The sequence below is a fragment of the Portunus trituberculatus genome, chromosome 29 (genome assembly GCF_017591435.1).
Source record: "Portunus trituberculatus isolate SZX2019 chromosome 29, ASM1759143v1, whole genome shotgun sequence".
In the NCBI taxonomy this organism is placed as follows: domain Eukaryota; kingdom Metazoa; phylum Arthropoda; class Malacostraca; order Decapoda; family Portunidae; genus Portunus; species Portunus trituberculatus.
This window is the reverse complement of record NC_059283.1, coordinates 9226247-9244442: the sequence shown is the minus strand read 5'-3', so window position 1 is coordinate 9244442 and position 18196 is coordinate 9226247. Positions and strand designations below refer to the sequence as shown.

The 18196-nt window shown below is 36.4% G+C and overlaps 1 protein-coding gene across 1 annotated transcript in view; it reads right to left on the bottom strand.

Annotated features, from left to right (window-relative positions):
- LOC123510409 (mitochondrial amidoxime reducing component 2-like) overlaps window positions 1–18196 on the bottom strand; it is a 56310-nt gene that overhangs the window by 23735 nt on the left and 14379 nt on the right. Inside the window, exons 2-5 of the mRNA XM_045265576.1 lie at window positions 17177–17320; window positions 11447–11596; window positions 10962–11138; window positions 10038–10209 (exon numbers count right to left, since the gene is read on the bottom strand). Of these exons, the coding sequence (XP_045121511.1) occupies window positions 10038–10209; window positions 10962–11138; window positions 11447–11596; window positions 17177–17310 (633 nt within the window). The 5' untranslated portion in view covers window positions 17311–17320. The remainder of the gene's footprint in view (window positions 1–10037; window positions 10210–10961; window positions 11139–11446; window positions 11597–17176; window positions 17321–18196) is intronic.

Sequence of the window (18196 nt, the reverse complement as noted above, 5' to 3'; positions counted from 1 at the left end):
AAGCGCTTTTCAAGCCCTGGAAAAAGCAATGGTGTTCTTTGAAGAGCAAGACCCAAATGCAGAACACTTTGCCAGAGTTCACAGGGCAATGGAAGATGCAGTGACTTGCTACAGAGAAATCTATGATGAGAAGAGATATGCTGCTAAACAGTCATCAACTCGCAGCTCACTTGCACCGTCTGCGCCTGTCTGCTGATCCCTATTGCATTTCCTGCTCCGCTGCCCACGCTTCTACTCCCACCGCATTGCACTACGCTCCCAGCTGTCCGCCCTAGGCGTCACAACATTCGACCTGCCTACCCTCCTCGCGGCCTCAGGCGTCCACCCCTCTGGCAACATGCAGTCCTTCGCATTCGCGGCCCTAATCAACAACAAAAACAAGCTTGTGTTTCATATTCCTACATACTTGTAAATAATATAACAATATAACCTTTTACTTATATAACGCTTCTACTCCCACCGCACTCCACAAAGCTCCCTGCTGTCCGCCCTGGGTGTCACAACATTCGACCTGCCCACCCTCCTGGCCTCAGGCGTCCACCCCTCTCGGCAACCTGCAGTCCTTCGCGTTCGCGGCCCTAATCAATATATTCCTACATAGTTGTAAATAATATACCAATATAACATTATAACCTTTTACTTACCTGAATAACCATAAAAAATTATTGGTTGAAAACTCGATAATATGCTTTGAAAGTACAAAACTCGACTTGCATACAAAATCGACTTACGTCATGTTTCAGGAACATAACTTTGACGTAACTCGAGACCTTACTGTATGTATATATATATATATATATATATATATATATATATATATATATATATATATATATATATATATATATATACACAGACAACCCCCGCTTAACGGAGGTTCACACGACGAAATTTCGCTACAACGAAGGTTTCATTTTACTACCATTTGCTCATTTAAGAAACACCAAACTCGCTTTAACGAAGTTCTATCCAGGTAAGTTTTACCAAGTTTGAAAGCTCCGCCGTGTCACGCAAGCCGACATGTTTTTTAATACACCAGCGCCTCTCACTCCCGCTGTTCAAGATAATAACAGCGTCAGCAGCAGCTCGTCTTCCCTCAACTTACCACCAAAATGCCCTGCAATGTCGCCTAGCATTGCTAAGAAGACCAGGAAGTCTCTTACTCTCGAAGTGACGCTGGATATCATTCACAGACACAAGAGAGTTAAGAAAACTATTAGCATTGCTCGCCACCATCTCGATTCCATCTACTGTCTCTACTATTTTCAAGTCAACAGACTCTATTAAGAAGGCTGGTGAGACCGATCTTCCTTTCAAGCTAAAGGAACCACCTGAACTCATGACTCTACAATGGATAAAATGGAAAGCCTTGTGGAAATGTGGTAAATAAGTTTTGTATGTGATACAATAATGCACCTTTATTTATATTCCACAGGTTGCCAGTTAATGTCTTTACCGTTTCACTTTCCCTCCCTTCATAAATCTAAGATCATCAATATTATAAAGTTATATACATACATAAAATGAGGAGGTAGTAGACACCTACCGAAACAATAACTTACTCCCAGTGAGATCTAATAGCACTAGTTCAGGAGGTGCTGTGAACCTTCCATTAAAGCTAGTTGTGATCTCGTTGAATGTTTCCCTTTGTGTTTCACAACTCAAGGTGGTAGTCACAGCCTACCCTCTAAAGACAGCTCTCCTTCTTCACACAAAACTACATGCACTTACTACACATACACCCTTCACTTCAAATCAAAATTTAAAAGAAAAATGGGACCCAAAATAAACAACGCCTTGGAGTCCCCCTCTGGGGAGGGGACCAAAAATGTCCCCAGGTGAGACACCTCTCCTGTTGAAGACCACAAATGCCTTGACACCTCCCTCAACTTTTTCTACATTAACTTCTGCAACATTCGCAGTCTTAGATCTAATTTTCAATCTGTGGAACACCACCTCTCCTCTACTAAACCTCATCTTCTTTTCCTCACCGAAACACAGCTGTCTGAGGCAACTGACAGTAGCCCTTCTCTGTTCCTCCTACTTTCTCTATTCTCATTTTCATTCCAAAGCTGGATGTTGCGTCTATGTACGCAATGACTTAACTTGCTCTCGTGCCCACGCTCTTGAGTCTTCCGAATTTTCCACCATCTGGCTACGACTTAACAGTCACTCTCAAACTAAATTCATCTGTGCTGTTTATCTCTCCCTAACTCTTCTGACTATAGTAATTTCTTCGACTACTTAACTTCTAAAGTGGAGCACATTCTGTCCCTCTACCCTTTCGCTGAGATTTCCATTCTTGGAGATTTCAATGTTCACCACCAGCTTTGGCTTTCCTCTCCTTCACTGACCACCCTGGTGAACTAGCCTTCAACTTTGCTATCCTCCATGACCTAGAGCAACTGGTGCAACACCCTACTCGTATTCCTGACCGTCTTGGAGACACGCCCAACATTCTTGATCTCTTCCTCACCTCTAACCCTTCTGCTTATGCTGTCACCCTTTCATCTCCGTTGGGCTCCTCCGATCACAATCTCATTTCTGTATCTTGTCCTATTTTTCCAATCCCTCCGCAGGATCCCCAAAGCGAAGGTGCCTCTGGCGTTTTGCCTCTGCCAGTTGGGGGACCTGAGGAGGTATTATGCTGATTTTCCTGGAATGATTATTGCTTCCGTGTCAGAGACCCATCTCTTTGTGCTGAACGCATAACAGAGGTGTTAGTATCTGGCATGGAGGCGTACATTCCTCATTCTTTTCTCAACCTAAACCTTCTAAACCTTGGTTTAACTCAGCCTGTTCTCGTGCTATACATGATAGAGAGGTTGCCCACAAAAGGTACTTGAGCCTTCCATCTCCTGAATCTCATGCACTTTATATCTCTGCCCAGAATCATGCCAAGTCTGTTCTTCAACTTGCCAAACACTCTTTCATAAATAGGAAATGTCAAAATCTTTCAAACTCAAACTCTCCTCGTGACTTCTGGCATCTAGCCAAAAACATCTCAAATAACTTCACTTCTTCATCTTTCCCTCCTTTATTTCATCCTGATGGCACCACTGCCATCTCTTCTGTCTCTAAAGCTGAACTCTTTTCTCAAACCTTTGCTCACAACTCCACCTTGGACGATTCTGGGCTTGTCCTCCTCTCCTCCTCCCTCTGACTATTTCATGTCTACAATCAAAATTCTTCGTAATGATGTTTTCCATGCCCTTGCTGGCCTAAACCCTCGGAAGGCTTATGGACCTGATGGGGTCCCTCCTATTGTTCTCAAAAACTGTGCTTCTGTGCTTGCACCTTGCCTGGCCAAACTCTTCCAACTTTGTCTATCGACTTCTACCTTTCCTTCCTGCTGGAAGTTCGCCTACATTCAGCCTGTTCCTAAAAAGGGTGACCGTTCTAACCCCTCAAACTACCGTCCTATAGCTTTAATCTCTTGCTTGTCTAAAGTTTTTGAATCTATCCTGAATAGGAAGATTCTCAAACATCTGTCACTTCACAATCTTCTGTCTGATCGCCAGTATGGCTTCCGTCAAGGTCGCTCTACTGGTGATCTTCTGGCTTTCCTTACTGAGTCTTGGTCATCCTCTTTTAGAGATTTCGGTGAAACTTTTGCTGTTGCGTTAGACATATCAAAAGCTTTTGATAGAGTCTGGCATAAAGCTTTGATTTCAAAACTGCCCTCCTACGGCTTCTATCCTTCTCTCTGCAACTTTATCTCAAGTTTCCTTTCCGACCGCTCTATTGCTGCTGTGGTAGACGGCTACTGTTCTTCTCCTAAACCTATTAATAGTGGTGTTCCTCAGGGTTCTGTCCTGTCACCCACTCTCTTTCTATTATTCATTAATGACCTTCTTAACCAAACTTCTTGCCCTATCCACTCCTACGCTGATGATACCACCCTACATCTTTCCACGTTCTTTCAGAGACGTCCAACCCTTCAGGAAATCAACAGATCACGCGGGAAACGCCACGGAACGCCTGACTTCCGATCTTTCTAAGATTTCCGATTGGGGCAGAGAAAATCTAGTAGTTTTCAATGCCTCAAAAACTCAATTCCTCCATCTATCAACTCGACACAACCTTCCAGACAACTATCCCCTCTTCTTCAATGACACTCAACTGTCTCCTCTTCCACAATGAATATCCTCGGTCTGTCCTTTGCTCATAATCTTAACTGGAAACTTCACATCTCATCTCTTGCTAAAACAGCTTCTATGAAATTAGGTGTTCTGAGGCGTCTCCGACAGTTTTCTCGCCCTCCAACTGCTTACTCTGTATAAGGGCCTTATCCGTCCCTGTATGGAGTACTCTTCGCATGTTTGGGGGTTCCAGTCACACAGCTTTGCTTGATAGGGTGGAATCGAAAGCTCTTCGTCTCATCAACTCCCTCCTCTGACTAACTGTCTTCAGTCTCTTTCTCACCGCCGAAATGTTGCATCCCTTTCTATATTTTATCGCTATTTTCATGGTAACTGTTCTACTGATCTTGCTAACTGCATGCCTCCCATCCTCCTGCGGCCACGCTGCATAAGGCTTCTTCTTTCTCTCATCCCAATTCTGTCCAACTCTCTAATGCAAGAGTTAACCAGTACGCTCAATCATTCATCCCTTTCACTGGTAAACTCTGGAACTCCCTCCCTGCATCTGTATTTCCGAATTCCTACAACTTGTCTTCTTTTAAGAGGGAGGTATCGAGGCATTTGCTCCCCTAATTCTGGCTGACGGTTTTGGCACTTTTTGAACTCTTTGGAGAGCCAGCGCTCAAGAGGGCCTTTTTCTAACTTTCTTTTTTTTTGCCCTTGGCTGGCCCTCTTCCCTACGTAAAAGAAGAAAAAAAAAATACATTAGTGTACATTAAAATGACTTAAATTAAACTGCCTAAATGTTTAACTTCATAATTTTTACTTTCATTAAACCTTTCACTGTACTATGATGCACTCTTACTTTGTTTACTCTCAATGGAAGTTCAAGTCAAGGGTTAAATTTGTTATAATCAGTTTGCTTAACGAAATCTGAAATTTTCTAAGGTATTTTTAGGGCGTAATTAGTTAAGCGGGGTTGCCTGTATATGTATATATATATATATATATATATATATATATATATATATATATATATATATATATATATACATATATATTCATATATACTGGCAACCCAGGCTTAACGAAGTGGTTACATTCCTAAAAATCCCTTCGTTAAGTAAAATTTTATTAAGCGAACCGATTATAACAAATTTAACTCCTGACTTTAACTTCCATTGAGAGTAAACAAAGCAAGAGTGCATCATAGTACAGTGAAAGGTTTAATGAAAGTAAAAATAATGAAGCTAAACATTTAGGCAGTTTAATTTAAATCATTATAATGTACACTAACGTATGTATGTACGTAACTTTATAATGTTGATGATCTTAAATGTATGAAGGGAGGGAGAGTGAAACGGGAAAGACACTAACCGGCAACCTGTGGAATGTAAACAAAGGGCGCATCATTGTATCACATACAAAACTTGAATACCACATTTCCACAAGGCCTTCCATTTTATCCATTGTAGTCACGAGTTCAGGTGGTTCTTTTGGCTTGCAAGGAAGATACGGTCTTACCAACCTTCTTAATAGAGTCTGCTGACTTGAAAATAGTAGAGACAGTAGATGGAGTCAAGATGGTGGTCAGCAATGCTAATATTTTTCTCGCCTCTCTCATGTCTGTGAATAATACAGCTTCACTTCGAGAGTAAGAGACTTTTTAGTCTTAGCAACGCTAGGTGACATTGCAGGGCGTTTTGGTGGTAAGTTGAGCGAGGGAAACAATAACAGCGTCAGCTGCTGCTGAACAGGGGGAGTGAGTGGTGCGCATTTTGTCCACAAGAGGTGGTGGTGTATTCAAAAACCTGTCGGCTTGCGTGATACGGCAGGGCTTTCAAATTTAGAAAAAATTACCTGAATAAAACTTCGTTAAAGCGAGTTTGGAGTTCGTCAAACGAGCAGATGGTAGTAAAATGAAACTTTTGTTGTAGCGAAATTTCATTGTGTGAACCTTCGTTAAGCGGCGGTTACCTATATATATATATATATATATATATATATGACTTGAAAAACACGGTACAGGAGAGAGAAGACCCACAAAAGGACAGTTATCTTCATTAAATCCACTTCACAATGTTTCGGGAAAGTACATATCCCATCTCCAGGTACAAAAAGGCACTATAATACCACACGTAAAACGTTAAAAAAATGACCAGACGCAGTGGTCCTGCTACTTGTTCCAACAACAGGTAAGTGGGGAGGGAGACTGGCTTACTAGTATTTATAGGCTCCTACTCACTAGATGGTAAAATCTGATTGGTTCACTAAGAATTTCTTATCCAATACAAAATATAGTGCAAAATTCTAATCTGTCATAGATAATGCAAATAAAGGGAAAAATTTAAAGGTATGATGTACAACAGTTAGTCTATTACAGAAATATTTTAGTCTGAATGAAATACTCAATGCTGATTGGTTGAAACAGAGTACACGTATATGAACCTACGACTCCTAACTATGTTAAAATGATACTATCTCACCAAGTTTGAAAATATTAAGAGAAAATTAATTATTTGGTAGCTATTTCTGTACCATTTAATTCTGGCTTCTCTTTTACAATAAATAAAGATTCCGCTATCCTAAGGTCTGAGTTACAATATGCCCTATACTTTATGTTGAAGTCCTGATCAGTAAATGCGTGATTACATTGTAAAGCGTGTTCTCTTATATTTGAGAAACTAGGCTCAGTGATACGAGCATTTGTTCTATACGATACTCCCAAGTGCTCAGGAATTCGAATTTTTAGGTTCCGACAGGTGGAACCAATATACCGTGACATACAGTCCGGACATCTAAAACAATATACAATTTTTGAGCACAAAGGAGTAGGAATAGCATCTTTAAATTCAAATAGAGAACCTATGGTATTTTTATTAATAAAAATAAGTATAAAATCAACACTCGAAACATGTTTCTTGAGTAAATGAGACATTGTATTGTGTAAATGATAACTTAATTGTCCTGAGAAGGGTAATGTAATGTATCTAACTTCTTTGGTTTTATCCTCCACAAAATTGTCAGTAACAAATTTATTTGTGATAAACTTCTTAATTTGTTTCTCTATTAAGTCTTTGGGATAACCACTAATATGAAAGTAATGTCTCAGTCTTTCAAGTTCATTATGGAACAAGGGCCAAGTACTACAAATATTGTATGCTCTATGTAGTAACGTTTTGATGGAATTTATCTTGAAAAGGGAAGGGACAAATGACTCAAAATTCAAGCCCAAACCCGTATAAGTTTCCTTCCTGAAAACATCCGTGCAAAGAGATCCATTATTCTTCATGACCATTATATCTAGGAATGGGAGGTTATTATTAGTCCCAAACTCAGAAGTGAACGATATCTTTTTGTTTATTATTTAGATACTCAAGGAATTTATGAGCTTGTTCCTTAGATTTAAATGCTAGGAAGCAATTGTCTACATAACGGTTGTATTTAATTGGCTTGAATTCAGTTGGACAATCAGATAACCAGCTTTTTTCATGATAGCATAAAAACATATTTGCTAATGTTGGTCCCAAAGGGGAACCCATAGCTACTCCATCTATTTGTTGATACAATTGGTCATTAAAGATAAAAAATGGACTCCCTCACAGCCAACTCCAGTAAGGATCGGAACTGCCTCTTGGTTAGGTCATAAGTAATCAATTTTAATCTCTTGCACTCTTCTACACAAATGTCAATAGTCTCAATAAGGGGGATATTTGTAAATAAGGATTTTACGTCAAAACTAGCGAGAAACAGGGAATCCGTAAACTTAAATGTCTGTAATTCCTTTGCAAATTCAATTGAGTTCTTCACTGTGAATTCATTAGTAGTTAAGGGAATTAAAATGGGAACTAAAAATTTTGCACAATTATAATTGAAGGTACCTGTTGCTACTAGGATAGGTCTTACAGGGCAACCTTGCTTGTGTACTTTGGGTAAACCATATAGTATCCCGGGGAGTGAACCAGATGCATATAGAAACTCAAAACATGAATCAGGTATTTTACTTTTAATACTCCTAAGCCAACGATTTAGTTTATCTTCTAATTTGAGGACAATTTTAAACCAATCACCATTTAATTTTCTACATTTGGTGTCATCACTGAGAATTTCATTAGTTTTGTTTATATAATCAGATTTATTTAATATGATTATTCCTTTACCTTTATCTGGCCTGGTGACAATTATATCTTTATCCTTTCTAAGGGTTTCTAGCAAGTCAAGATTGAAGTTACTTTTATTTGATTTATCCTTATATGACTCATGTGATCAAAGTTTAATTCTATTAAGTACTTCATCAAATTGTTCATTATTGTTTTTATATTTGGAAATTTGTTGTATGAATTTCTCATAATATAAATAGTGATTGACAAAGTTGACTTTTTTTGCAGGAAAACCAAATTAAGAATCTGTTTTTCTTCTTCATCCAACGCCCTATCAGAGAGATTAAAAATTACTTTACCTGCATCTAATTCACTGTCCTGGGACACACCTAAGAATGCTAACTTTTTCTTATGAATCAATTCGACATTATCTATTTTGCTGGAATTATCTTTACTAATACTAGCCAACACCACCCTATAATCCAACCAAGAAACACTCCACTTAAAATGTTGCAAATTATTGTTATATTCTTTACTTAATTTATTAAATTTCTTACATTTGTTATTAATTTCAAAACTTAGACACTTGTGGAGGATAGACACATATAGTTTGCTATTACTTAAATTTTTGATACTACTTTTGAAAAATAAAAACCTAGGAAAAACACCTTTCGACTTACATCTTAACTAAAACCAAAGAAGTTAGATACATTACATTACCCTTCTCAAGACAATTTAGTTACCATTTACGCAATACAATGTCTCATTTACTCAAGAAACATGTTCCGAGTGTTGATTTTATATTTATTTTTATTACTAAAAATACCATAGGTTCTCTATTTGAATTTAAAGATGCTATTCCTACTCCTTTGTGCTCAAAAATTGTATATTGTTTTAGATGTCCGGACTGTATGTCACGGTATATTGGTTCCACCTGTCGGAACCTAAAAATTCAATTTCTGAGCACTTGGGAGTATCGTATAGAACAAATGCTCGTATCACTGAGCCTAGTTTCTCAAATATAAGAGAACACGCATTACAATGTAATCATGCATTTACTGATCAGGACTTCAACATAAAGTATAGGGCATATTGTAACTCAGACCTTAGGATAGCGGAATCTTTATTTATTGTAAAAGAGAAGCCAGAGTTAAATGGTACAGAAATAGCTACCAAATTATCAATTTTCCCTTAATATTTTCGAACTTGGTGAGATAGTGTCATTATAGCATAGTTAGGAGTCGTAGGTTCATATACGTGTACTTTGTTTCAACCAATCAGCATTGAGTATTTCGTTCAGGCTAAAATATTTCTGTAATAGACTAACTGTTGTACATAATACCTTTAAATTTTTCCCTTTATTTGCATTAGCTATGACAGATTAGAATTTTGTACTATATTTTGTAATGGATAGGAAATTCTTAGTGAACCAATCAGATTTTACCATCTAGTGAGTAGGAGCCTATAAATACTGGTAAGCCAGTCTCCCTCCCCACTTACCTGTTGGAGGAACAAGTAGCAGGACCACTGCGTCTGGTAATTTTTTTAATGTTTTACGTGTGGTTTTACAGTGCCTTTTTGTACCTGAAGATGGGATATATACTTTCCCGAAACGTTGTGAAGTGGATTTAATGAAGATAACCGTCCTTTTGTGGGTCTTCTCTCTCCTGTACTATATATATATATATATATATATATATATATATATATATATATATATATATATATATATATATATATATATATATACATATATATATCAAACTACATAATCCACACTCTTAGATAAATAACTACTTAAACTCTTTCTTCAGGTTAATTATCAAGCACAAAGCCACTATGATTTTGTCCTCACATGATCATCTGTTCTCAAAAGAGGACATGAAGACTCCAAAGGATGGTTGGACACACGGTCAGCAGGCAGGTCAGCATGATATAGGAGTTTGCATTTGCGAAGCAGAATCTTTTGAAGCCATAAGGAGACATTCTTCCCACAATCCAAGCCATAAGTATCTTCACCCCAGATGCTGCATGAAGTTTAAGATTTTGAATCATTAAAGTGAATAAAGTGCACTCTGTAAGTCTGAATGTTTAAAGATAAAGTAATAACTATATATCCATGATGAGAAGGGCAGAATTTAACCTTAGAATAAGAAAGAATTAAGTAAAAGATCTGAAAGGTCACTCATGAAAAGTATCCACACATGCAAGTTAACTCATGACAAATGCTTCCCTTTGCCACTATCACTGACAGAATGTAATTACTGTAAGATATCAATTATCAAATATAAACATATTTTCTATAAATGGTGCAAGCATGGAAGCAAAAAGAGAATATATATAAAAAGGCAGATCTTTACAAGTATAAAAAGTAACACGATGAACTGGTGACACAGGCAAGAAAATTTTACTTGCATGGAGAGAGAGAGAGAGAGAGAGAGAGAGAGAGAGAGAGAGAGAGAGAGAGAGAGAGAGAGAGAGAGAGAGAGAGAGAGAGAGAGAGAGAGAGAGAGAGAGAGAGAGAGATAGCAGTTTGTAGAATGGTAATGTTATGAAACACTATTTTGATATAAACATAAAATGAGGATTGAATAAGTGCTAAAATAGTAAAAGCATACCTTCCATAAAATAAAAGGGGCAAACATTACAGTATCCAGGGAATACAGCAAGACTGTTAAGAGACTCTGATACAATGAGTAAGATAAGAAAGGAAAAATTAGGTAATAAGACTTGCTGCTTATAGTAAGGGGGGAGATAGGATCTGTTACTAGTTACACACTTTGTTTTGAGACGTATGGAATTTTTCTCTACTTCTTTAGTGTCCACATGTAGTGCCTCCATCCCAGGAAAATTAAGAGTCAATATATTGTCTTCAAAGGTAGCCTCTATCAGCACAGTTGAAGGCACCATAATCCCAGTAATCATTGTTCCCTTCTCAGTGGCAATTATAAATGATCTGGAAATGAGAACAAATTCAAGTATCTTTTGTATAAGTAGTGATTATATGATATGATATTACTTAAAAAAAAAAGAGTAAGAATCTTTTTCTGGATACACCATAGAAATGTAAGAAAAGAGACTTAAATAAAAACTTCTTACATTACTTCATAGATATAAAATACAGCATAAAATTGTTTACATGTTTTTTAATACATATGTGTCCATTTTTTTCATTAACAATAAGAGACTAAACTGAAACTTGTTCACACATTTTATTCTCCTGTATTGATTACTAATCTTCTTCAAAGCACTGACTTCATGTACCTGTCCCTTGCTGTTTTATAGACCAGTCCCCTGAAGTGAGCTTGTGCAGAGTCAACAGAAAGTCCTTTGCATGACTTGACAGGATAAACAAATACCTTTTTCACTTTACCAACACACTCCCATTTCATCTGCTTCAACTGCTCCAAGTCCCTGGAAGCAAATACTTGAGCTATAATGATTTTCATATTGTATCAATTACTCTATTCTTGTTTAAATATACTTTCTAAATTCCAATCCAAGTGCTGGAAGATCATATTTTAATATAATGATGATGATGATGATGATGATGATGATAATAATAATAATAATAATAATAATAATAATAATAATAATAATAATAATAATAATAATAATAATGATAATAATAACAAAGTTATGTAATACTACATACAAGCAGTTCTATGCTTCTACTCTGAAACTTAAACACAAATGATTGAATGCAACAATCTAATAATGTTAATTTTCAAAAGTATTGCCCTGACATCTACTTGTACTTTTATTTTCAATAGCTTCAACATCAAAACCTGAAATTTAGCCTTTAATATTTTAGAAATCTCTTAAATAGATTCAACTCACACAGTGAAGACTCAATACTTGAACGTCTTAAAAGTTGAACTTTTCAATACTTAAATGCAAAAGTTTGACTTGGTACTTGAAAAAATATCTGGTACTCGAACAGTTGCACATGTGCTTCTCCCATTCTGATACCAGTAATACCGGTACCACCAAAGCTAAAATACCAGTATTCTGGTATACCAGATACCGGTGCACATCCCTGGTCCCGCCACTGCACCGCGGTTGAGAAAACAACAACATTCTTCTCCTTTCTTTCTGTAGTTTTTCATTTAGAAACTTACCATGACAACAATGAGGTTTATTAATGGTGAAAACAAGGAATCTAGTGAGAGTGCAAGTGCCCTCCAATAGAGGATTCAAAAGAATCATACCAAGTTACCAGGCATTTTATATGGATGGTGACTCGTCCTCTGACAAATAGCCTCCCTCCTCCTCCTCATCCTTCTCCCCTCCTCTTTTATGTTATCCATCACCAGCCTTCATTTACATTAAATACAAATCAAAATTATAAAAAAAATACATTGAAATTTTTATAAACTTAAGGTTTTGCTAAGGTTAAAACATATTAGCTGATTTACAGATATTGGTAGCCAAATTTTTTGATAGTCGAACAGCCACTTGGAAATAATTAAGTTCGACTATTGAGTCTCCACTGTATATGTTGACCCCTATAAAGTATTACATAGCCTGGTCTAATGATGCCCTGAATCACCAAGTACTGGTTTGTAAATTAAGTTTTATCAACAGTAAAATAAATAGAACAATTCAAACCAAATGAAGCATTTCAACATAAACCAACTTCAAGCATTTCAACATAAACAAGCTGTCAGTTTTTACTTTTTTTTTCTCTACTCACCTGTTTCACCACTAAATTAGACAAATATTTACCTTCAAAACTCTAATGGCAAGAGTCCAACCACCTACAGTACATCTGGCTTCAAACATTGGAACAAAAGAAATGAAAGTATCCGCTACTCATGGGGACTGCACATACGTACTCCCAAAAGGAATATGTTCAAGGGTGATGTGAATATTTCATAGGCAAGGGACTCAGGGAGGTCAGATAGAACTCCTGGTTCAGGGAGACTGCCTCTTCCTCTGTTGTGTTGTGCAAGGGACTGAAACTCTGTAGTAAGTAGGACCAACAATGTACCTACACAAATATTGTAGTTTATTACTATAGAATATTTTATTGTTACAAAAGCTAAAAACATACTACCTAAAATAATCTAAAATACTTAAAACATAAAATGATATTTAAAATTTCATGTCTAAACAGCTGTTCAAACAGAATGCTAGCCACTAGGTGGCAGCACTGCACTGTCAACCATGATCATTTCGTTACGAAACGATTATGTTTTTAGCTTTTGTATCAATATAATATTCTGTAGTAATAAACTACAGTATTAGGTACATTGTTGTTCCCACCTACTACAGTGTCAGTATGTACAATCCTCATAAGTAGCAGTTTCCAGTTTTTACCGTGTCTTACTAGATTAACATGTGTAAACACAGCTCTTAGTCCAAGTTCAGTAGCAGTTTTCCAATATCCTGATGTTAATGGTGCAAATGTATATGAAGGTTGCTATTTTATATCTACCCTTAAACTCGAACCCTAGTTTTGACCATAAAAAAAGACCTTAAAAACTCAACTCATAGGCAGAGATATACAGGTAACTCTTGATTTACACATGTTTAATTTACGTGTTTTTGTTAATACGCGACCAAAAAAAAATTATAATTAATTAAATTTGCGTGGTCAGTTTGCTTATACACACGATTTGGACCAAATCCCGCATCCCCCTTATTATCTATTGTTTCTTATGAGAATTACAAATTTGTTTTACACGTATTTTGAAATACATGATGCCTCTTGGAATGCATCCATCATGTAAATCGAGTTACCTATACAGTAATAGCTGAACACACGAAAAAAAAAAAAACTTCATAAACGTGAAGTACAATGAGTATACTACCACAAGATGCAGCCATGTCATGCACTGTTAGGTGTGTCCAGCTTCACCCTGCACAGTAGCATTAAAAAGTCCGTTTTAATTGCGGAATCATCTCAGCCACCCATCATTCCCACCTGAAATTATCTCGTATCAATTTTTGTGCCAGCTTTCTAGCTGCTGCACATATCACTTCATAACGGCAGTATCTAATGCAGCATTTTTTCCATTCCTTACATTTTTCCTTGGTGCATCTTTACCACTTCTACTTGATCCATGCAGTATTTGGCAGAATATTCTATCAGCTTATCTTTTGATTTACTAATGTACCAACACAGTTCGCTTGGCCACACTAGGAGGCAGTATACACCTGACAAAACAATAATTACTCTCAGTGAGGTGTAATAGCACTGGTTAAGGGGATGCTGTGAATTCACCATTATAACCAACTGTCACAACACAAGGGGGCAGTCACAGCCTGCCCTCTATAGACAACTCTCTTCCTTCACATAAAACAACATCTGCCTACACACACATACATTCTTCATGCAAAACTTAGAATTGGAAAGATAGAAAAATGATGACTCATTTACCATCCCTTCTAACTATATTTCTTTCAATCTTTTTGGAGACAAGCACGTCAGTGGGCTTTTTTTTTTCAATAAAATATTTGTTGCCCTTGGCCGGGTTTCTCTCTTGCACAAAAAAAAAAAAAAAATACTATTAACAAACACTTGCAACTCTAGCTCCTTTCTCTAATTTTCTTATTAGTTCCAGCTTTTATGTCACAGCTAGGACCACTCACTCACACCTAACACCCTTGGGAGACACAATGAAGAGTTCTGAGGTACTGAAAAATGCACAAACTTGCTCACTGATACCAGACAATACATAGTGTTCACTAGCGTCAGTCAGACTTGTTTACAACTGCCTACTGCAGCGGCGCCACCATCTATTGGCCGTTTTTGGAAGTGTGCAAGGCAGACATTGTTTGAATTCATTTGTTGGCTGTCTGTCTGTCTGTTATTGAATTCGGACACTGTCCAGATTAACCGAAATCCGGATAAAGAAGGGTCAAAAAACGAGTTACACTATATGGAAAAGGAAGCTTGAGTGGCATTACGGCATGTCTTAGTTTCCCCAGATTATTTCATTCATGCCACACTATTATAGAAGACATAAGCAATGAGAGCATACTGTTCCAGATCCTGGGTGCTGATTGCTTAGTGACCACAGCCTCAGGAGATAAGCTGAGTCACATGTACCATCAAAATCAAGATCAAGATCATCCCACACAGTTCAGCTCACTTTTTATGTACATACTGATAACTCTCGATTTATGCGTGTTTGATTTGTGCGTTTTTGTTATAACGCAACTGAAGAAATATTATAATTAATTTAATTTGCGCGATCGGTTTGCCCAACCGCATTCTCAAACTGAGTGCCAGATACAATGTGGTACATAAGTTTTGTATGTGATACAATGATGCGCCTTTTGTTTACATTTCACAGGTTGCCGGTTAGTGTCTTTCCCGTTTCACTCTCCATCCCTTCATAAACTTAAGATCATCAACATTATAAAGTTACATACATACATACATTAGTGTACATTATAATGACTTAAATTAAACTGCCTAAATGTTTAACTTCATAATTTTTACTTTCATCACACCATTCACTGTACTATGATGCACTCTTGCTTTGTTTACTCTCAATGGAAGTTCAAGTCAAGGGTTAAACCTGTTATAATCGGTTTGCTTAACGAAATTTCACTTAACGAAGGTTTTTTAAGAACATAACCCCTTCATTAAGCGAGGGTTGCTTGTATTTTGTACAAATTTTTTGGGACCACATCCCACATTCCCCCTATTATCTATTGCTTATTATGAGAATTACATGTTTGTTTTAAGCGAATTTTGATATACACAATGCCTCTTGGAACACATCTATCGCGTAAATCGAGTTATCTGTATCCACAGCATCTTTAGTTGAGTTGTTTAGCTCTGTTTTAGCTTTATTGTGTTAAATTGTGACTTTATTTAAACACCTACAATGCTGCCCAAAGATCCTGTACCTTCTAAGCCTTCTGGCAGTGACTTCAAGTGCCAGAGAAAGGTACTTAAAATAGTAGAGGTGAAACTCCTTCACATGCTGAAGCAATGTTTTTATAAAATGTCAAGGTTTTTAAGAGTGTTTAAGAGTATAGAAAAGGTCTATAAGAGTGTGTGGGGATTTTATGAAAGATTTAATGTATACAAGAACATTGCAATACCCTAATGAATCACTTTAACCACTACTGTTTCTACTATGGGGATTTTCACCAATTGCAGGTGATTCTGGAACACAATACCCATGGTAGATGAGAAATTACTGTATTCTGAGAGATCTCACTTTAAGCAATATTTCTAACTCATGCATCATTTTGGCAATCATTTCTAAAAGTTAATAAAAATTTTCTTCTATCATACATGAGCCTCCTTTGGTTTAAAAAATAATTCTACTGTTAAACAGTGTCACATGTGTTTAGAACTCCTGCAAACATAAACATCATTTTGCACAAACTGGTAACTCACTCTTTCTCCATTTGAAAAAAAAAAAAAAAATCTACAGGGTAACATAGGTAGGACATCATATGTTTTTGAAAGCAAAGAAAAAGTTTCAGTATTTGATAAATTAACATATAAGAGTTCTCTTCAGTGACCATTCCTTGCTTTTGGATAACAAAACAGTTTTTCGTTTCAAAGTGTTCTACTGATGTGCAATGCCTGGAAAATATACAGGGCACCACTACATTTGTGTGAGTGTTAGAATTTCACTAGAATGGTGAAATAAATAGGAAAAATAAGATGCATAACTATTGCCAGTGAAAAGACTGCAAGTGTGTTGGTGAATAAGTAGTGTGATAAGGGATGTGAGGGTGTATCTCACCATAAACATGGTGTCGGGTCAACCCATAATGATTTTTTTTTATTTTCTGTTGTTTAGCTGAAAGCTGAGAATATATCTAACTGTCTCTTGTTACCATATAAAGGGTAGTCAAACATTTTGATGTATCCCATATCTGTGTTTGCACATCCTTGCATTCCTCATCTTTCCATTTCTTCATGAATTAATCACTACTGTATTGCAATTTTTTATTCTAAAGAGAGTAATCAGCACACAAGCAAAATTCATCTACAAAACTTGATAAATAAAAACTTACTGGATTCGAGGAATCATCTTATTTCTTTTTTTCTTTAAAGAATTGTGATATTGCCACAATACATAGATGCCAAGTGAAGTCCCAACTCCAAGTACAAGGATAGTAGCTACAGTCAGATTTCTTGACAATTCCATGTCACAATGTCTGGAAAAGAGAAAGACATCTGAACTATTTTTCTCTTATGAAAATGCTCGCTTTTCAGTAGATATGACTAAAACTGAGTAAGATGTCAAACACATTCAAATAATAGAATATACATCATGATTATGGTTACATGTAGAAAAATTAACCATACTACAGAAAACCAAGATAATACAGTAAAACTCTGAAAGAGTAAAAAAATATCCTTCAGAGAGCAAATTCTTCCTTACATCGTGTAGAAGACCACCATACCAGTATTTTTAAATGAACTAAATAAATAAATTTTGAAATAACAGCAATATTAACACATACAGTGTTGTCCTTTTTTCAGAAATACGGGTCATGGTAAGTTAGTTTTTTGGATATTTTCTATTTATCCCATATAATAAAAAAAATCACAAGTTGCTTCATATATATATCATTCCAATGTGATGAGCCAAAGTGTGGCTATCATACGATACTTGTTATCAAATACTTTCTCTTCTGAGAACTCATGATGTCAGACTATGGAAGAAAAATTTTATATTTACATTCTTTTAATCTTTTATTCTGTACTTTACATACATATTCCACAGCTTTATAATGAATGTAATAAATAAATACATCACACATACCTATAGATAAAAAGAATTGTTAGTTCAGGAAAACGGTTGGATGCGCATATGGCAAAACCCCACATCTCAAGTGCACCAAAATATTTATAGCTATTTTTTTCTATCCCTCTCTTATATCATAATTTTCTGTTTAATTTTATTGCTTTAATATTATATGCATGATGATGTATGGATCTGGAGGAAACAAAATAACCCCTAAGAATGTCTCTATTTTTACTGAAGTATTCAGTCCATAATAACTACGAACCAAGAATATACGTATCTA